Genomic DNA, 22,742 nt, shown 5'->3' with positions numbered 1-22,742 from the left:
GTGTGGATTTATTCCATATAATATTTATACATATTAATTATTTAAAAAAAGAAGAAGAAGAACAGCTTTTTACTATTTTATCCAGACACAGGCCTTGTCTCATGGTGGATTCCCAAAGCCAAGGTCTAATCCATTTTTATTGCATTTCTATCTCATCCATATAGCATGTCTTCTGGAATTATTTGTAGCTTTAATGAAAATGAATAAAATTGTGTAGTATAAAATTGTGTTGCATAAAATTCCTCAACACCTACTGACCACTTTGAGAATTCAACAGCTCTGGGCTATAAGATGAATTAATTACACTGTAAGCTGCACCCCAGTTGATACACACAGTACATCAAGATTCAAACTTAATCAGTGCCAAAGGTGATGAGGCTCAGCAAGGTGGCGTACGTGTAACCACGGGAAAAGGCCTGACATGCCACCCAGTCTGTGATAATCTACATTCACAAATGCACATCAGATAAAAGAATGTTAATTAGCAATCTGGCCTTGCGGTTTCTATTCATCACAGACACTTGAGCACTTCTTCTCCCATGTCTGCCAAACACAGGAATCAGTCTCGAGGAGCCTAAAAGGACCCCTGTGGCGAACAAAGTGCGAAAACAAGTGTTTGTGCTTAATCAGATGCCTCCCCCACCACATCGACCTCGTTGTTTCGACTCAATGTGGCCTCCTCCTCCTCCTCCTCCTCCTCCTCGTTCTCCTCCTCCCCCTCCTGCTCCTCGTCCTCCTCCTCCACCCCAAAAACGAAATGATGAAGGCACGTCATGCGGCGTCTTTTGAACAGGCCAAGTCCTGCTGAGGAGGCTTTGCCAGAGCCTTGAGCTTTGTTGGGTGTTCCTTTTTTTAATAAACACTTCACTGAAACCTATCACAGATTGGATTTATAAAGGGCTTTCAGGTGCTACCACCCCCACAGAGCTCTGATAGATTCTGGCTGAGACGAGATAAAGTGAGCCGCCGCAGAAGCTCGCCGTAGGGAGTGTTCGAGAGAGCTGAACCTGAGCACTGACAGAGTGAGGACACCCACTTAGCACATGCATCACCGCTGTCACTGTCAACGAACTGCTGCTGGTATTATTGGGGGAATAGATTGTGTGTGGGTGTGTGAGTGCATGTTCGTTATGACAAGCATAAATAATAACGTACAGACACTTTTGCACCTTTTAAAGGTATAGTCAAGGATTTTGGTATTTTGGTAGCTAGCTGGTTGGAAATGAGGAATTCAGTGTACCCTTCCTCACAAAACACACACACACACACACACATAAGGTTTGAACACCTGAACGCTAGCAGCAAGAGGCGGCTCTTTCAGAACTCACAGGCAGTGATTGACAGGCAAGTACAGACGCTTCCTCTCCTGACTGGTGGTCTATATCATTTGTTTTTATTGTCGTTGGGGGATACAGAGACCCAAGTATCTCCGCTGATCAGATATTTAACTGAACCTGCTGAAATGGACAGCTTGAGTGGATAACTTCACCAAATGCATGTGTGATTATAAACAACTTATAAAGACGACACAAAAGACTGGAGAGTCAAGTACAAATGTTTGCAAAGAAGACAAATTGAATGTACAGTAACAAGAACACTTATAACATCATGGTTTAATTGTATGTGATTTAGGGGGTTAGAGAAATTTCAGCGAAAGAGTCACATGATCTACTTGTATTGTATTCATTTACAAAAAATCCCAAAAACTTCAGGAATAAGAGTCAACGTTCACCTGAAAGATGATGCGCCTGACACATCACTAGTGCAAATTATCCATCAGTAACCAGGTACTTAAAAATCATCTAGTAATACTATGTGCAATTATGTAATTTAAGACATAGGTCTGTCTTTAAAATGGCATATGATTCATGCTACACTGTCCAAAATCTAAAATATATCTAGTACACCTTTAGGTACCGGATAATGTAGGCCACTGTGCAGGCTAAATGTATCTTTGTGGTGTACTGCGTCCTACATACCAAAGGCAAGACGGTTATATATTTTCAAAAGAAAGAAAACTGCAGTGAATAAGACCACAGTTATATAGATATCCAGCTCCAGTCTCATTCACTTCGTTCTTAAATGGTGAGCCATGATGAATATTGTTTTTGTGTTTTATCAACTTTTAATGGTTAATTCAGCATGGACGTTTAGAAAAACTGTTTCTAGATTGACTAATACATTTAATATGAGTGTTTTCCTTTAAAAGAAAAAGCTGTTAAGAAGAGAAATGTAGATAATTAAGATACTTGTGCTATTACTCTATTTACATTGCACTCTTGGGTTTATCACTTAATTGCATCTTTTTTTGGGGGCTACAAACACTAAAGTTTTACACACTTTGGGTTACAATAACTGAATAGAGAGATTAAGCAGACAAATATGCATAATATTTATCTGAACGTAAATGTATTGACAGGTGAATTTGACTGACAGATATCAATTCAATTCAATTCAATTTTATTTGTATAGCACCTTTAACAATGGACACTGCCACAAAGCAGCTTTTTTTTAATTAAATTAAACCAAAATGAATTGTAAATATGTGAATTTATCCCTAATGTGCGAGCCAGAGGTGACAGTGGTGAGGAAAAACTCCTTGAGACGATATGAGGAAGAAACCTTGAGAGGAACCAGGCTCAAAAGGGAACCCATCCTCATCTGGGTGCAACGGATAGTGCGATTATAAATAAATCCCTTCTATTATTGTGTACTATATGGTCAAAAAGTGCAATTGTGTAACCAGTACATTCATCACAGTTTTTGCAAGAAGTCCGGTTGGTTAAAATCTATCCACTGTCCACTGATGGAGACCTGAGCACGAAGCTGCTCGTGGCAACTGCAGCCCCAAAGCCACTACAGCAATCGCAGTCCCAAGCCATCACAGTTCCCACAATTCCCCATATCAGATATTCACATGACTAGAATCTTGCAATAAAGTTTTACTCACACACACACACACACACACATATGTGTGTGTGTGTATATGTGTGTGTGTGTGTGTGTGTGTGTAATTTATTTTATATTATATCATATTATATTATATTCTATTAAATTACTGCAAGGTTTTTTTTATTAGTGTATGCAATCTTCTGTATGCTGCTGCCATCTGCTGTTCAGTAAACATAATTACATCTATTAACAATCAACGTACAAAACTACAGAACTTATTAAGTAATAAAACTACAGTTTCAGTACAGGGAACTACACAGTACACACTAACTACACAGAACTCCAGGAACAGATCGAGTATAAATTACATAGGAATGTTAACCAACCTAAAGTAGCAGCATTAAAATACATTAAAAATACAGATTGGTACATAAGCATAGCATCTGGTAGATCACGTAAAATGTAAAGTCAGTGACTTGGATGGTTTATGGACTTACACTCAGACCCAGTCACTTTTAATAAGTAAGAAATAAAATACTTGGAAGTGTACTGTTATAGGAAAATAATCAACGATGGGGTGGTGTTGATATGTCCTGACGTGAAGCAGAGGTACCTTTACCACCCCAAATTTGATTATTTTCCTATAACGGTATGTCCTGAAGTGTTTTATTCCTCTTATACCAAAGCAGTTTGCCAATTATTATGGTTTTATTATCCATTTATAGTTACATTTAATGGTGTGGAAAGTCTACAAAACAAGGTAGCTCCTGTTATCACTTATGTTATACATCAATCCTTCACCAGCATCTATTTTCTTTTCACTGAAATTAATAGAAACAACAACAACAAAAAGCACTTGATAAGTTACGGAGAAAGCAGAAATGGGAAACTGACACTGGAGACTCCTTCCCATAAATATGAATTAAACATCTCCTTACAGAAAACTTTACACAATACAGTCCATACAAATCCCTGTGTAAATAGTTACAATAAAAAACATCATGTATTAGAAGAAGCACATTAATATAAATCTGTGATATGCATTGCAGCTGGAACTACTGTCAGAGCTGCTGTCCTAGAAAATGAATCAACTCCTTCTGACCAATCAGAATTGAGAATTTAACAGTGCTGTGGTATAAAGTTGTATCAGTTGATTGCATCAGTAAATACAGTCTGCTTATATCACACCTTTCCTTAAAATCTAAATGATTACACAAAGAGAATGTACAGCAACCCTAATCATGGACCCTGTTCACACTGGGGTCTTTTCATGAGTATCAGGATTATATCTGGATGAAGATTATTCACAGAAAAATGGAAGTGCGGACGCAGCCAAGACACATTTAAAACACATTTAAATCTGATCACTCGAACCACTTCTACATGTCTGAGACGCAGTGAACACTGAACTGAAGCCTTCCATTACTCTACACTTTAATGTCCATACTCTCTGCAATATGATACCACAAACTGTGACTTTGTTTTATTCTCACTTCTACTTTAATGCCTAAATTGCTAACTTGGGTTTCAAAACATCTGCTGTGTTGGTTATTTAGTTTTCGGATGATTTTGTTTCAGTAGAAGTTACTTGTTTAGTTTATTTCAGCCAGCTGGCGACGCAGCCATCACACTTTAATGTCATCTCTCTTAAACAGTTTATATGCTTCCAGATGGCTAGAAAAGCATTTGCGGCTTACATTTATGCCTCCTGCTATTTAGGACATATACTCTGTTTGCTCTGTTTTTCCTCTTTTACTGCTGGTCTGTTTTTCCTTTTGGACTTTGTCACAGTTTTGTCACAGTTTTTTTCTAATCACAGTGTTTCACGGTTTCTCTCAGACGCTTGCACTGCTTGAGGATGTCGGAGACACGTGCTGACCAACATTAACGTGTCCATGTTGTGGTTTCTGGATAAGGAGGCTGAGGGACACCGGTTCAATTTACAGTTTAAACTTTCATCACTTTCAGGTTCTTGCTATACATTTGGCACCCCACGTGTTGGATCTGATGCAAAAACACTGGTGATTATTTTTAATGATTGTTGGTTAAAGCTTTGCTTGGGCATAGTTTGTGTCTCTCTTATTAGAGCTGAGCTCTGTCCACCTACAATGTTTTACGTAAGTATTCACCCCCTTATACTATATACAATGTTATACTGTATGCCATGAATCTTGCAAAAAGAGCCCACAGTAAATTTTAGTTTACATGTAAAATATATAAATATATATATATATATATATAGTTTACATGTAAATTTTTTACAAATAATAATAAAAAAAACATTGAAGTTGTAGATTAGTGTTCACCCGTGTTTCTGTGAAATGCTTATTAAGTTCTGGAGCAATCAGTTTCCATCAGAAGTGGCATAATTAGTTGCATAACTTGTGTGTAGTTAGACTGCCACACAATCTCAGTATAAACCGGTTCCTGCAAGGCTCCAGAGTTTGTTAGAGAACATCCCTAAACAAACAGCATCATGAACTCCAAAGAGCTATCAAAACAAATCCAAGCTCTGGAAAAGTATTCTTCAGGGTTAGGTTATAATAAAAAAAAAATCCCACACTTTGAACTTCCCATGGAGCGTAATTAAATCCATTAATAAAACATGAAAAGAATATGGCACACCTGTGACTCTGCCCAGGAGACTACCCAAGCGATGCTACCACCACCATGCTTCACTGGGTGATGAGCAGTGTTGTGTTTCTGCTAAATGTAGAGATTTGAGCCAAAGCCAGAAAGTTCTTTTTTCCCACATGTTGTTTGGAAAACTCCAAATGGCATTTTATTTGGCTCATCACACTTCCATAAAGACCAGCTATGGCGGAGTGTCCAGATCCTTCAGAGTTACCCTTGTCAACTTTTTTGTTGATTAATGGGTTGAGTGGCATCACCTCTATCCTCTGTATGTGCTTCAGACTGAAAAGAAACTAGATCCTGGTTCTCAGATACTTCTCAATACTTCAGACATCAATAATTCAGTATTTAAGTAATTCAGGCTCGTTCCATATGAAATGAAAGGGACCTTTAGCTTTGACCTCAAACCAAGGACAGGTGACAGAGTGATGACTAATGTGACGTGGTGAGAGGGTTGGAATTGTAATTGCAATAATTTAGTTCATATTTTCATATTTTAGTTTATTGATTTAATAGCAATGATACTATTGTTCTTATTATTCTTTTCTTCTTCTTCTTCTTATTATTATTATTAGTAGTAGTAGTAGTAGTAGTAGAAGTAGTAGAAGTAGACATAGTATAATTAATATATTATTAACAACATTAATTCTTAATCAATTATTTAATTAATTATTCTTGTTATTATATTATGAATATTATTATTAACATGAGCATAATTAATTAATTAATTAATTAATAGTAATAACAATAACAACAATAATCCTTGTCATTATTATTATTTTTATTATTAATAATATTATTATTAGTGGTGTTTTTTAACATTATCAGTATTAACTATTAATCATTAATTTATCAGTTAAACTATTGTTTATTATTAATTAAAAACATTAATATAATTAATGTTATTATTATTTGACATTATTAATTGTTTATGGTGTGATGGTGGTGGTAGTGTTGTTGTTGGTGGTGGTGGTGAAGAAAACTGAACTGAACTGATTAGTAACTGTAATTAATGCTGTTTGTTTGTAAGACTTTTATTTTGTCAGTAATGATCAGTTCATCCGCTCGCCATGACACCAGCTTTGAAAAGCCCTGGTGGGACGTGACGTCATCCGGCGCCGCCGCCGCCGCTGTTGTTGTTGTTGTGCCGCAGAAACAGTCAGCGGAAAAGGAAGCCGTGTTTTTTATTCACTTATTTATCTTTACGGGTTTTTTTTTAAGTTTATCGTCGATGATAATGATTACAGAAATGTTAAAGTAAACGTTTATTTTGGGGGGAAAAAAGGTGGACCGGCGGAAATCATTTTAAACCAGACGCCAGTGTGTGGAGCTAGCAGACTTAGCAGCTAACACAGTCGCTAACGAATAAATAACGGACATTTTATCAACCGTCAGCTGTTAGGGGTTTATTCCACTTTATTACATCCATTAATAACATTAGTGTGTGTGTGAGAGAGTGTGTGTGTGTGTGTGTGTGTGTGAGAGAGAGAGAGTGTGTGTGTTACTCGGAGTGTTAACTCGGCTAGCTAACTCAGCACCGGTGAGAGTAAATTAATAAGCTGTGTGTGTGTGTGTGTGTGTGTGTGTGTGTGTGTGTGTGAGAGAGAGAGAGTGTGTGAGTGTGTGTGTGAGTGAGTGTGTGTTTAAATATTAAACCGCCTCCTCCGACTGCACACGACATCAACCTGGAGAAGACGCTGGACCTGGTGGGCCTGAAGCCGGGCTCGGGGCCGCTGCTCACCCCGCAGAAGAAGATGAAGAAGCGCAAGGAGCTGAACGCGCTGATCGGACTCGGGGACGGGAAGCGCAAGAAGCCGAAGAAGAGCTCCGGACACCGGCTACTGCTGCGGGGAGACGCCGGGGACACGGACACCGAGAGCGGCTCCAGCTCCGGGGAGGAGGACGATGAGGAGCAGTTCCGCAGTCCGGGGGCTTTCCGCAAGTAAATACTACTGCTAATACTACTATTAATACTAATACTACTACTAATACTGCTCATGCTACTATTAATACTACTAATACTACTACTAATACTGCTCATGCTACTATTAATACTACTAATACTACTAATACTGCTAATACTACTATTAATACTATTACTACTACTATTAATACTAATACTGCTAATACTACTAATACTACTAATACTGCTACTACTACTACTATTAATACTACTAATATTACTATTAATACTTCTACTAATACTGCTAATACTTATACTAATACTGCTAATACTACTATTAATACTACTATTACTACTATTAATACTACTATTAATACTATTAATACTAATACTACTACTATTAATACTACTATTAATACTATTAATACTTCTACTAATACTGCTAATACTACTAATACTACTACTACTATTAATACTTCTACTAATACTACTAATACTACTATTAATAATACTAATACTACTATGAATACTACTAATACTACTAGAGATACTACTAATACTCCTAATGCTGCTAATACTACTATTAATAATACTAATACAACTAATGCTGCTAATACTACTAATTACTACTATTACTACTACTATTACTACTAATGCTGCTAATACTACTATTAATACTCCTTCTGCTACTACTACTAATACTTCTAATTCGAGTACTACTATTACTACTACCAATATTATTATTCCTACTAATACTACTCCTACACACACGCATATGATCTCAAAGTGCAGACTTTCAGCTTTAATTTGAGGGTATTTACCTCTAAATCAAATGAATCTTTTATATCTGTTCCCTCCCTTTTTAAGGAACCAAAAGTTGTGTACTCGTATATAAATCCTTTGCGCTCAGAGACTGCCTGAAGTCTGGAACCCACAGACGTCTCCAAACACTGGGTTTCTTCCCGGATGATGCTTTTTCCAGGTCTTTACCCCAGCTGTTCTTAGGGTGTGGTGTCTTCATTCGCACTTGCATTCAGGTCAGGTGATTGACCTGGCTGTTGCAGAACATTCAACGCCTTTGCTTTTTTTAAAAAAAAAAAAGTCTTGAGTTGCTTGTGAAGTATGCGTCGTGTCACTGTGCAGAATCCCAATGAGTTTTGAAGCATTTGGCTGAATCTGAGTAGATAAAGTAGCCCTTTACGCTGCACAATTCATCCTGCTGCTTTTCAGCAGTCAAATCATCAATAAATACATGAGAACATTTCCACTAGTAGCCATACTCGCCCACGCTATAAGATGACGTGGTACGCTTCAGATCATGAGCATAATCATGATCTTTGTCTCATCTGTCCATTGGATGTTTTTTTTTTTTTTTTTTTAAATCTAATCTGGCCTTCCTGTCTTTGAGGCTCAGTGGTTACATCTTGTGGTAAACCCGATATATTTCCTTCATTGAAGTGTTGATTTTGACACAGATACGCCTACCTCCTGGAGGGTCTACTTGATCCAGTCAGCTGTTGCAAAGGGCTTTTTCTTCTCCAGGGAAAGAATTCTTCTGTCATCCACCACAGTTGTTTTCCGTCGTCTTCCAGGTCTTTTCGTGTGTCCTGAGCTCTCCAGTGCATTCTCTCTTTATAAAAATGTACCAAATAGTTGATTCGGCTGCACCTAATGTTTTTGCTATCTCTCTAATGGGTTTGTTTTGATTTTTTGGCCTAACGTTGTCTCACTTCACTGGCAGTGACAGCTCTTTGGACTTCATATTGAACGTGAACAGCAATAGATTCCAAATGCAAATGCCACGCTAGAAATCAACGCGAGACCTTCTGTAAGTGAAATAATGAGGGGAACAATACACATCAAGTCCCTTAAAAAGGGGGGAACCGCGTGTGAAAAGTGCTCTAATTTCTACACCGTTCACCTGATTCGTAGGTAAATATACTCAAGTTTAAAGCTGAAAGTCTGCACTTTGAGCTCTTATTAATTGTTCAATTTCAATTCCAACATACTGTTTTTAGACGGCTAAAATAACTGCAACTTTATCAATGTTCAAATATTTTGTGACTTGACACTATATACATCCACAATACACACACAATTACACAAAGTGATGCATTCCTAGCTTTTCAAGTACTACTACTGTTATTAATAATAATCATCATCATATACAGGAAGTAAGTAAGTAAGTAAATCCTCTTTACTGCAATATCATCATAAAACAGTAAACTGAATATCTACCCAAGTACGTGTAATAAACATCCTCATAGACAGTGAATAGCATCGTAGATGTGATCTTTGAACTCATATGGACTTGCACTTGTGTTTCTATCAGGTCATGTGACTTTTCAGGGAGAACTAAAAGTACAGCTGATAGGATCTAAAACTATTATAATTTTTTTTCCCATGTTTAACATCCTAACTCTGAACCTTTTGAGTATTTCTGTTACTTCTGGTAAATAAAAGAACATTTGCAAAACCTAAAACTAAATCTCCTCCTACAGATTAATTTGTTTCCTTAGGGTGTACAAACTTTTGCACTGATCTTGCAGGGAGTGAGACTTGAATGAACACAGAGGTGATAGCTGTAAAATCTTTGTTTTTGTACACACACATTTAGGAGTAGAATCAACTGTTAAAGATGCGAAGTGCGCAGTAGAGCGTAATCCTGTTATAAATACGATGATAAGGATTGAAATGGAGGTTTGTTTGAGCTCACTGTAAGTGACGTGTGTGTGTGTGTGTGTGTGTGTGTGTGTGTGTGTGTGTGTGTCTTGCGCAGGGGTTCGGCTCAGTGCTGCTCCGTGTGCTACCCGCTGTGCGTGTTCATCGTTCTGGCCGCGTGTCTCATGGCGTGTGCAGGACTCATATGGATGCAGATTGCACTTAAAGAAGATTTGGATTCGCTCAAGGAGAAACTGCGCACCAGTGCGTTCCACTTAGCAGTACACTTGTTTCATTCTTAATGCACATTGTGTGTGTTATTGATCTGCACCAGGTTTATATTTCCATTTAAAATGTAAGCATTTTAACTTTATAGACTGCAGAGCTGTTCAGACGCATAACTGTAGAGAATATTTTGGCACTTTGCTCACTCTCTCTTCATGATCCATTTAGTAAGTGGATAAGTTTAATTGCTCCGTGTGAACGTTTCGCTGATTTTCATGCTTGTGTTAACAGTGGAGTCGAGTCAGAAGGCTTCTTCACACGAAATACCGAAGCTGAGCGAGGATCTGAAGGCCAAACAGAGGACGCTGGAGGATATCGAGAGCGGAGACAAGGGCTTAAATAAATTATGGGCCAATCTTACAGATATTAACAGAAAGGTACACTTAAGCATCAGCGTCTGATTTAAACGGTTATGATGGGTCACAGTAACTGTGTCGACTGTGATATTATTGGATGGTGATGTTGTTCAGGTTAATGATGTCTTACTGAACTGATTTTCTCAGCCCTCTAATGCATATGATCGTATTACGCTGCATCTCTGAAGTGCACTCTCATACATAATTTACTGCTCCATCTCTCGTTTCAGTTTCACTCTGTTTCCTCTTAATGGCTCTGTTTCGTTAATCTGAATGAATTCGTGACAGAAATGTGTACTCGCAGATGCTCTGCACAGCATTACCTGGATGTTACATGTTATCTGAACCAACTGTATGCGTACATGAGGACTGGTATTCAGTGTCAACACGGTACCGTAACACCGACGCATCCTGTCAGAGTTTAACCCTGAGGACATACAGGGTCTTGACTACACAACTCAGCTGAACATTAAATCCAGAAAATAAAAATCTGTGTTATACAGAGCTGTGATTCCAGCAACAACAAAAGGTGACAATTGACAACAGAATTTTTATAATGTAAATTCGTTACGATTCAGTTTAATGCCAAATCTGTATGAGTTCAGATTCTAGTCATGTGGCACGAGAACACTGAATCTGCTACGATACGGTTTTTAATTCTTAAGGCAACGATTCAATATTTGCCGATACCAATGAATCTGATATGATACGATTTCGCATCTTAAGGCAATGATTCGATATTTGACTATACCACCAAATCTGCTGCGACGTTACAATCGTGATTCATAAAGCAACGATTAGGTATTTGATGGTACGACTGAATCTGCTAGGATACAATTTCGAATCATAAGGCAACGACTCAATATTTGCCGAAAACACCAACTCTGATGCGATACGAAACGATTTCAATTCTTAAGGCAATGATTCAATATTTGGCAATCAATGCATCAATCCAAATCATCCGATGGTTACATTCCTATTCTCAACCCTCACATCTCTTAGTAGCCAGCGATATCAGTTCCAACAGGTTACCTTGTTTACTTGGAGTAAAATTGGTTTATTGCTTTATGACTCCTTCAAGCTCTAATGTTGTGAAAGGACAAGTGTACAGCGTAGCATTTGTGCATCGAGCGTGTTCAGTAACTTAGAGCAACGTGATCTGTAACGTGTGAAACGACAGTCTCTGTTAGAGCGAACTCAAGTCACTGTGCTGTGTTTAAAGGATAATGTTTTCTTTTCTCCGTGTAGATAAGTACGCTGGACTCTGCTGTTAACCATCTGAAGGCCAACATTAAATCAGCGTCAGATTTAATCACTCTCCCAACAACCGTAGAGGAGCTCCAGAAGGTACAAACCTGCTCAAAGACAACACTCGCTAATCATCTCACCTCACAAAATGTTTTTTTGTGCTCCTAAAATCTATAATATCTAATGGCTGGTTTCTTTTCCCTACAGAGTGTTGCCACAATAGGAAGCACACTTACTAGCGTTCAACACGATGTAAAGATGATACAGATTTTTATTGAGGACCAGAAGAAAGGAGAAAACAAACAGAACAGTGAAACAGTAAAGAAACACATTTTTCCAGCCTTCATGCCATTTTTTTTTTTCTTTTTTAAATATCATTTTGGGTGTTTATACTGCAGCGCTGCTCAATTCTCGATTCTGATTGGTTAGAAAGTGTTGATTAATTTTCCATAACATTTCAAAGATTTACATTAATGCACTTGTTCTAATACGTTATCGTTTCTATAGTAACAGCTCATTCACAAGGTGGATAATAAATAGATTTTTTTTTTTTTTTTTTTTTTTTTTAAAGTGTTATTATTTAACAAAGAAAAACATATATGGTTCATATGGTGGAGTTTGGTTTACATGGTGGAGATGTTTATTTAACATTTATGGAAGGAGTCTCCAGTGTCAGCGCTTTGTAACAGTGAGTTCTCCACCATGGGTACGTCTTCAGGACAGAGAACTTTATGCTTTTCTCATTAACATATTTTTTTTTTTTTTTTTTTTTTTTTTTTTTTTTTAACTTATTAACTTAAAGAGAGTAAAAAGAGAGGCTGGTGAGGGAACGACTGTTTACAGCTGCTATAAGTTAGAACAGGAACTAATTTGTCTCACAGAGGTTCGTTCCACAACCTTAAATGTAACTATAAATGGATAAATATACAACATGATGATCTTTAATAAAAGAAACATGAAATTGTTGGCAAATTGCCATAGTGTAAGAGGAATAAGCATCTTCATAGTGGTAACTTTGTGTCAGGCCACATTCACACAACCCCATAGTTGATTATTTTCCTACAACAACAGTGTTTTATTCCTAAGTAAAATTAGCCCTTGAATTTTTAAATTAGCATTGCTTCCAAACATTTAGCCCACAGTGAGTGCTTGTATAAATTCCTATAATCACTGATTGGTATTTTTTTTAAATTAATTTTTTAATACACTTATATTTAGAAGTATGTAAAAGTTGATTTATTTTATTTGTATTTAGGACTCTCTGTTGACGGTGGCTCAGGATGATAGCAGCAGGAACGTGAATGAAGGAACAGTAGATGACCTCAGTATGGATCTTTTTTTTTTTATTGACTCTTTTAGTTATTGTGTGATTGCCTGTCTGTAAAATCTCACGTGAGTCATCTTTTCACACTCCATAAGGCTCCACGACGTCCTCGAGTCCCATCAACTCTCGCCATCGACGCTTTCTCAGTAAGAACCTCTCCAAGAGAGAGAAGGTAGCTACGCTGCAGACTCTCACGTTTCCTGGAGTCAACTCTGCTGAAGGTGTTGTTTTTTTGATTTCTAATTGATGTTACAGTTACACACTTTATACATTAGTATATATACTGTATGGCCAACAGTATGTGGAAACCTGACCATCATGCCCATAACATCCCATTCCAGATTTATTCCCCTTTCCTGTTATAATAAGCTCCACTCTTCTGGGAAGCTTTCCACTAGATTTTGTAGCGTGGCTGTGAGGATTTGTGTTCATTCAGCCACAAGAGCATTAGTGAGATCAGACCCTGATGTTGGGTGAGGAAGAAGAGGTCTGGGGTTCAGTCAGTAGCTACGTTTACATGGACACTTTTTGTTTCAATTGGAATGAAATCAATCAGATGGATTAATCCGATCGCAGTGTTTACAAGAACGCTGAATAAAGTAATCGGGTTGATACACGCGTTTACATGACAGAATCGGATTTGATCTTCTGACATGCGCACAGTGCACGAATACACGTTTCCCGCCGTTCCAACAAGCAGATACTAGCAGCCACTCTCTCGCCATTGCTTCTTTTTTTGTTTCGTTTTAAAAAGCGGACTTAACATTTGCCTATTTCAGCTGCTAATCAGAAGACGACGAGCGCGTGATGTGTTGTGCTGTACAGCGTGTATTTATCAAGCAATTAAAATGCCCCTTCCCGAGCCCAGAACAAGGCGTCTGTGGATGAGGGTCCGAAGCGAGGACTGGTGGGACAACGTCGTCTTGCACCACTTCACAGACGAGGAGTGGAAGGAGAATTTTAGGATGAAACGTCAGTCATTTATGACACTATGCTCCATGGGGAGGGGAACATGGCACCTGGTGAGGCTACGGTCAGAGCCCCAATACCGCTGACAGCCGTGCGTCATACATCATTACGTAATTTTACGTCATTGCACATGCGCAGAACTATCTGGTTTCATTTTCAATCCAATGAAGTGTTTATATGTCCTCTCCATCGGATTAGAAAAGGTTTAAACCACCCCTTACGATCCGAATGAAATTTTAATCGGTTTTGGCCAATTCATTCCGATTGACGTGTTTACATGTGACTTTTTAAATCTGATTGTGCTTCTAGTCCAATTACGATCGGATTATTAGTGTCCATGTAAACGCAGCTAGTGTTTCAGTTCATCCCAAAGGTGTTCAGTGGGGTTGAGGTCAGGGCTCTGTGCAGGACATTCGAGTTCTTCCACTCCAACCTTAACACACCATGTCTTCATGGAGCTCGATTTGTGAACATATTTGGGCCTCTTAGTTCCAGTGAAGGGAAATTGTAATGCCACAGTATGCAAAGACATTCTATACAATTGTGTGTTTCAAAGTTTGTAGCAACAGTTTGGAGGAAGGACCACATATGGGTGTGATGGTCAGGTGTCCACATACTTTTGGTTTGATAGTGTATCAGTTCTCAACTATGGGTCTTGCTTCAGGACTTTTTCAGTATTATCAGTTTATCCGTATCTCTCACCTGAAAGCAAGTTAAATTTTACAACCATATGTGTTTTTAGCTTAAATAAAAGCAGCAATAATGTGGAAGCAATCTTCACAGCTGTGCTGTGTTTTTCCTGGTTGTTGCTTTAACTAATGGAAAAGCAGGACGAGCTGTTTATTCCTCTCACAAAGCTTGATATTTTCGCTCCCTGATTGTAGTTTCTAGCCTTCTGTTCTTTATGCAAGACAAAAACCTGTTTATTATGCTAATTTCATTTTGACTCCAGGCCTGTAGCTCTTAGTATGAAACACCAAATGGCTTTTGAAATGAACACACGCTGAAATGTTGAGTAAAGTAAAAGGTTTAAAGACTGGAGACTCCTTAAAATAAAAGTCTCCTTACAGAAAACTTCAACCGTTTTTTTTTTTTTTTTAAATAAATTTAGTTTTTGTTTTCGTTTCACTTTATCGGTTGTACAAGTATCTAAACTGTTGTATTAGAACGAGGATATATATTATTATATATTAATATAAACCTTGCAACCAGAACTATTATCAGAGCAACTGTTATAGAAAATTAATCAACTCCTTATGACCAATCATAATCAGGGATTCAACAGCGATGTGGTATAAGGAAAAAGTTCAGCATGTTTGTATGCTAAAGGTGATTAATTAGAGTGATTCAGATGGGCTTTTTCTAGTGAAATACAGATTTTTATTTCAGTAAACTAAAAAGTCATGTATACCTGTTTCTTACGTAGATTCTAGAGGATATAGCATTTAACCAAATTTAACCAAAACTGTTAATACAGTGTGTTCAAAACCTTTTATCTGGCAGCGTATATTGTGTAGTAAATTATAGTGTTTACTAAAACTGTCTTGAATTAATTTTTTTAAATAATATTCTCTGACTTCTTTTTAATCAGATAGTGTAATCAGTAGATTGAACATCTCTATAGACCTTCTTGCTCTGTTCTCTCAGATTTGGAGAAGCTCATGCATGCTCAGCTGGAGGACACCTCTGAAGGCGTGACGTACGAGGAGCTGAGGAAGATCTTCGGCGCTTCCACTCCGGATTCCCATCTCCTCGAGCCGCACGACGTAGATCAGGACCACAGGTACACGCTGGAGGAACTCCGGGCTGCCGCTTCTCTCTGAGGATACCGATAATGAATCAGTAACTGTGCAGTCGGTGACATGAAGAACATTCAGGCTGAGCCATTAACGAACAGCAGGAGGACGACGCTGTGTGAACTTTCCTAGCAGTGGCTGACACGACTGCTGCACCTTTTTTCATTCCTGTAATCCAGTATTGGAGAGATTTGTTCCGTCACCCTGCAGAGAAACGACCTTTTGCATGCCACGAGCATACGCGTCGGCATCATTCGCGCCGCCGTCGTGTTTCAGCGACCGCAGATCAGTTTTAAACCGTCTACAGCGTTGTGATGGACCTCTGATGAAGCGATATGAAGAAGCTGTTTAATGTGTGTGAATACGTAATCAGAACACGTATATTAGAGTTTCAGGTTGGTTACTTTGATATCTAGCCTCAAAATTCAGACATGACCCTAGATTTACGTTGTTTTAAAATGTTTGTAATTTTTCTTCTGTATAGGATCAAAATATATTCCTTTCGTTTTTAGGTGTAATCGGGGAGGCTGTGAGGAAATGTGTTCTAAATTATTTAACACGCTATTTAATTGTGTATTTAGCAAATTGTAGCAATAATATATTACTCTTAAGGCTTATTGGATATATGATGTGTTAATGTGTGTATTCTGCAGTAATGTATTAAGGACAAGTTTCAACAAAAAGCGACACTTCACCCTAACCTGTCAGAAGAAGTAGCTAGAGCTCCTGCTGCTTTTGCACTTCCGAAAATTCAGTGAGTGAAGCAAGAGAGATTTTTTTTTTGTCTCCAATGTATTTGTTGTTGTTGTTGTTCATATTTCGTTTCTTCAGCATTATCTCTATTTTGGTCTGGAGCTCTGGCTACTGATGCTGGTTTAAGGTGAACGTTCACTTTAACAGGTAGTGAATGAAACACTGATTTACGCATGTATGTATGTATGTATGAATTTTTTTAATCCTAATGTCACACACACACACACACACACACATTCCAGCCACCTTAAACCCAGGGTGTGCAAACTTAAAAGGACCCGTGAGATATTTTAAAGTCACAAAAAAAAGTAGTTCCTGCTCGGTGTGTGAACAGAACAGCCCCTGAGCCTCTCTTTCCCATCTATGAAATATTAATGCTATTAATTCTCCAAGCGTAGATTAATGTGTGAAGACGTGGCAGAATTAAAAGTAAAATGCCTTGTGAGTTGCCTTTTAAGGAAGGTTAGGGGGCGGGGCTATGTTCCAGCCCAGAAAATAACCATCACAAGCCTGAAATATAGAAAAGAGTTCAAATATATTGTATGGTGATATTGCATATCATAATATTTTGACAGCATCTTTAAAAATTGTGATCGATACACTCACAGAAATGTTTTTAAAAATGACACACCACACCTTTAATTGGCCAGGAGTCAGTGACACTAATGGAGGAATAGGACTAGTGAGTGATTACATGATAAAATAGTGCTGTTCTGGTAACTCACCTTAGTTGTGATGGTGGCAAGGAAGCAGGACTACTATCATTATTATTATTATTATTATTATTTTCCCATCTGGAACGCAATACACAAAAGTTTGTACACCCCCGTGTTTAGTAATGTAAATATACAGTATGAATTGTGTATTGGCCTGAGTATCAGCCTCACAGCTGCAGCACTGCTTCGTGTCATTTCCATCAGTAGAGGGGTACAGATACTTACTTCCTGGCTGTAGACTGATGCTCAGGCTGGACTTTTATCTGCTTCCTGGTGTTAATAAATGATTGTTGATGTGAAAGAATGGTTCAGGGAACCTGCTCGTGTAAAATATTCAGCACTGTACATTAGCATAATGAATGCACTTATGCTCGGCATGTTGCTTTTTAATATAACATGCATAAAGGCCTAATTTATCCGAAAGCATTTTCATGTCTTTTCTTTTCTCTGTCTGAATGATGAATGTGGGTTGGTAAAATTCCACCAGACGGGTTGGTATGGAATCTAATGTGTTTAAAAATAGTCACAGCTTTTAACTCATAAGGAAATGAATCAGATTAGCTTTTTTTTTTTTTAACCGTAGCACTGTTGAATTCTAAAACCTGATATTAATTTTCTATAACTGCAGCTCAGAGTAGTTTCAGACAAAGCACAGGTTTATATTAAAGCTCTTGTTCTAATACATTATCATTTCTATAGTCACATCTTACACCTGGACTTGTAGGGCAGACAATTCTCAGAAACAGGTTTTAAAATGTGTGTAATTGTATTTTTGGAAGGAGTGTCCAATGTCAGCACTTTGTAATAGTCACAGGTAATGCTCTAACTTTATAGTTTAGACAAGTCTTAAGGACGCTTCAGAGAGCATGTCACTGTTTTCTCACTAACAAGCTGCATTTTATTCCAGTTGAGTTTGATTATTAAAGGATTATTAGCATGTAAACGTAGCTAGTATATCATACTATGGAGAAGCTTGGTGAAAAATAAAAAGTGAAATGCAGTACACAAACAGCATTGCTTCTCTTTAATGACATGCAGAAAACGTTACACACTGAAAAGCAAAACCTTCTTTGCATTGCTCTTATGAAAGCAGCAGGAATGAAGATCCAATGAGCCAGTAAGAAACTATAGAGAGTGCTCTTTCAGGCTGAGTACAACCACGCCCCCAAGTTAGGGCTGTGACTGAAGAGTGATTGCATTTCAGTGTGGCACGACTGCAGCGCACTGATGAAAGTAAAACGCAATTAGATTCATTTCTGACTGAACTCAGCATTTAATACCTACAAAGCAAAACCTCGCCGGTTGTTTTTCCCTGGAGAGACAAAATGACGTAAAAGGCAATGGAATGAAGGTTTTGCTTTTCAGTGTGGAACGTTTTCTGCATGTCGCTACTGAAAAGCAATACAGCTTGTGTATTGTATCGCACATATGATCAATCACATATGATATCCAATGCTAGCTATATATATATATATATATATATATATATATATATATATATATATATATATATATATATATATATATATATATATATATATATATATATATATATATATATATATATGAGAGAGAGAGAGAGAGAGAGAGAGAGAGAGAGCGCTAGCATTGGATATCATGTGATTGATTTGTGTGTGTGTGTGTGTGTGTGTGTGTATATATATATATATATATATATATATATATATATATATATATATAGAGAGAGAGAGAGAGAGAGAGAGAGAGAGAGAGAGATATACACACACACACAGTTGAGGTCAAAAGTTTACATCCCCCTTTCAGAATCTGCAAATTGGTAATTTTTTGAAATGTTAAACTTTTTGAATTTGAAGATCAGGGTAAATTTAACTTTTGTCTTCTGGGAAACATGTAAGTATCTTCTGTAGCCTCTGAAGGGCAGTACTAAATGAAAATAAGAAAAATGTACACATCTCCATTCTGTTCAAAAGTTTTCACCCCCCGGCTCTTAATGCATGTTTTTTTCCTTCTGGAGCATCAGTGAGCGTTTGAACATTCTGTAATAGTTGCATATAAGTCCCTCAGTTGTCCTCAGTGTGAAAAGATGGATCTCAAAATCATATAGTCATTGTTGGAAAGGGTTCAAATACACAAAAATGCTGGAAAACCAAAGAATTTGTGGGACCTGAAGGATTTTTATGAAGAACAGCAGGCAGTTTAACTGTTCAGGACAAACAAGGGACTCATGAACAACTATCACTAAACAAAAAAACACAGCTGTAGATCATTCAGGTAACAACACAGTATTAAGAATCAAGCAGATGTAAACTTTTGAACGGGGTCATTTTTATAAATTCAGCTATTATTTTCTCTTGTGGACTATATGTAAACATCTTTTATGTGAAATATCTTATTCAGGTCAGCACTAAATAAACAATAACATGCATTTTGTATGATCCCTCTTATTTTGGTAAAATAATTAACATTTTGCAGATTCTGAAAGGGGGATGTAAACTTTTGACCTCAACTGTATATATAGCATCGGATAACATATAAGCAACTCCATATCAGATACTGAACATTTCAACATTTTTGAAGTGTGTGGTGATTTAATCATGCAGTCGGCACAATGACAGACTCGTACCTATTAGCTTCCCTTTCATTAGCCTCCAACTAAACAGGCAAACTTCACATCAGACGTCAAGCATGTCACGGTTGATTAACTTCAACAAATAGGTAAGTTTTGGAACTCTTAAAAAAAAAAAAAAGGGCATTAACCCAAATGTACAGTGGTACAGTGCGTTGCTCTGTACCTCAATTTTCACCCTTGTACACAAAAAGCCAGAAATCAAACCTATTGATTTCATATTAGACATATAAAGGCAGCTATTCTTGAGACAGGGGTGTACAAGTCATAAGTTCCTTAGCTAGCCTATTGGGTAAGTGCTGCCCGGTCCTGTGTTTTTCTCAGCTAAAACGTTGTAAGCTAGTTAGCTAGATAAGTTGATTAATATTGACCTCTTTTAACGAAGCTGCTAATGTAGCACATCATGGTTGTGTCCTCAAAAAAAAAAGTCAGCAAAAGTCATTGGCTAATGTTTCGGCTATGAGCTGAACTTTCCGTCCTCGTATCGAACGTAAAAGATATTCACTATCATTTTTATATTTTTTAAAAATTTCAATGCTGGAATTTTTCGTTTTCACAAACCTACGTGTTCCTGATTCTGAAAAGCTCATCCGTCATCTGTTCATGCGAATTAATACGCCGAATAAATAACGTTCCAACGCCAATTCCGCTCAAGCCTCAGCTGATGTGTGTAGTGCAGCGGGCGGCGGGACACGGAACGAGTAGCTCGCATTGAGGTGCGTCACAATACTGTGAAAAGCGCTACATTTAAACACAGCTACATATCAAAATGAAATCTTTTATTTTTAAAAAAAGACAATAAAGGAGTAGTTTATCGTAGATTTTCTTTTTCTAGTTGTTACTAAACATATTTGACTGCAGATTGACTATGAAAATTTAGTCTACAGGCAAAATCAGGCTACTGATTTGTTGATCCCTGTCGAGAGGTTTTACTCTGCACTACTTACACACTCTGAATGCAGGTGAATGTTCACGCTTTTTGGAAATTTCTTGCCATGACTGAGCTGGAAAACTGATAATAGACCAAATCTGGATTGCGAACATCACCACTGCTGTGAAGATACAAACATCACATGCGCTTGTGAAAACTCCATGAAATCCCACGTAATGAAATTACAAGATTTAATAGCGAACTGTAAGAAAGTAGAAGTCAGACAGTAAGAAGGAACTGAACTCTAACTCATATTGCTGAAACACTTGCGCCAGTTCTTCGCTGGACGGTTTGCGGAGAGACGTGAGGCTACGCGAGCGCTCCTTTGGCTCTCCAGTCTCTGCCCAACACATTCATCAGTTCCTCCTCATCTTCCTCCTCCTCTTCATCACCACCTCCACTTCCTGAGAGAAGTCGCTCTTCCTCCAGCTCCGTCTTCTTCTTCACCTTGTCCTTGACGGCATCCTGTTTAGTGCGCAACACCTCGACCCTGCGCAGGCACTCGATCTGCTCGTCGATTTCGTCGATCTGCCTCTCGAGGCGCCCTTCCTCGTCCTCCTCGGCCACGATGGCCTCCGAGGCGCTGTTCACCTGCCGCATCTCCTTCTGAAACTCCTCCCACTCCTTGTCCATGTGGTCCTTCGGAGTGTCCACGTTTCGCACCTTGGCGTCTCGGACCGGGTCGTCGAAGAAGCCTTCGGGAAGCACCTCCGCCATGTTGTCCTTCTTCTCCACGGGTTTCTCCGCCTCGGCTTTGGAGATGGATCCTGAGTGAGACACGGTCGGGCAGGATGGAATTTCAGGGACGCTGCTGTCGAAGAAATCAGCAGGAAGTTCATCAGTCGCAGGATCTGGCTGCTTTACATCATCACTTGCACCTTTACCTGAATTATCATCATTCTCGTCGTCATCATCATCATCATCATCATATTGTCCAGCCAGGAGTCCGAGTCCTGCACCTGGTCCACTTGTACCAGTCTTACGCTGGAAGAACTCAGCACCTGAGGCTTTAGGCTTTTTCCCATCATGCACTTCCGGTTCTGCAGCCTTCCTCTTCAGGGTGGATGCTTGTGGAGCCTGAGGAACTTTCCCCGCGCTCTGTTTGAGCTCTGACACTTTATCCTTGTGCTGTTTTCCCAGGATGTGAGCCTGCCACAGGATCTCCGTCTTGACCTGCACGTTGCACAGCACGCAGCTCAGCTGGCCCAGGCTGTTGTACTTGGCGTAGGGAGACTCGACGCGTTTGTGCCGCTCGTCCTGCCGCTTCTTCTCCCTCATCAGCTTCCGCAGTTCATCCTGATTCACCACCTTTTTACCCTTCGCTGCTTTAGAGGCCATGCTTAGAAGCGTTAGCTCGAAACTATCGTCTCTAACATCGAGCTTGCGGTTGAGCTTTGGGCGCAGGAAAGTGACGTCACTTTTAGAAGCCGAGGGCTGCGCCGCTAATCTGCGTCATTGTGTTGTTTTTAGCTCGTGCGCGTTCAATAACTGCTGTTATGTTGAAATGTTTACTGAAAAAAGTAAGCTATAAATGTCATTATCTAAATAATTATATGAATTTTTTTATGTGGATGATGTAATTAGTCACCCTGGCCAGTTTATTTTAGATAATTGATATCTGCCCTGGAATTAAGGAATAAAAATTAAAATAAATAAATAAATAAAA

At 38.4% G+C, this 22,742-nt stretch overlaps 2 protein-coding genes across 2 annotated transcripts; one reads left to right on the top strand and one right to left on the bottom strand.

The window, feature by feature from the left end:
- The first annotated feature begins 6,624 nt into the window (after window positions 1-6,624).
- efcab14 (EF-hand calcium binding domain 14) lies at window positions 6,625-17,960 on the top strand. Its single transcript, XM_034303865.2, has 8 exons — window positions 6,625-7,468; window positions 10,209-10,354; window positions 10,607-10,752; window positions 11,980-12,078; window positions 12,187-12,297; window positions 13,235-13,304; window positions 13,399-13,524; window positions 15,920-17,960. The coding sequence occupies exons 1-8, from the start codon at window positions 7,281-7,283 to the stop codon at window positions 16,093-16,095; spliced, it is 1,062 nt and encodes a 353-aa protein (XP_034159756.2). The 5' UTR covers window positions 6,625-7,280; the 3' UTR covers window positions 16,096-17,960.
- Window positions 17,961-20,277: 2,317 nt separating this feature from the next.
- Window positions 20,278-22,527, bottom strand: znf830 (zinc finger protein 830). The gene has a single exon (XM_026913382.3). The coding sequence runs from the start codon at window positions 22,412-22,414 to the stop codon at window positions 21,386-21,388; it is 1,029 nt and encodes a 342-aa protein (XP_026769183.3). The 5' UTR covers window positions 22,415-22,527; the 3' UTR covers window positions 20,278-21,385.
- Between the last annotated feature and the right edge of the window lie 215 nt (window positions 22,528-22,742).

The sequence above is a fragment of the Pangasianodon hypophthalmus genome, chromosome 4, assembly GCF_027358585.1.
Source record: "Pangasianodon hypophthalmus isolate fPanHyp1 chromosome 4, fPanHyp1.pri, whole genome shotgun sequence".
Taxonomy (NCBI): Eukaryota; Metazoa; Chordata; class Actinopteri; order Siluriformes; family Pangasiidae; genus Pangasianodon; species Pangasianodon hypophthalmus.
This window is presented reverse-complemented; position numbering and strand designations above follow the sequence as displayed.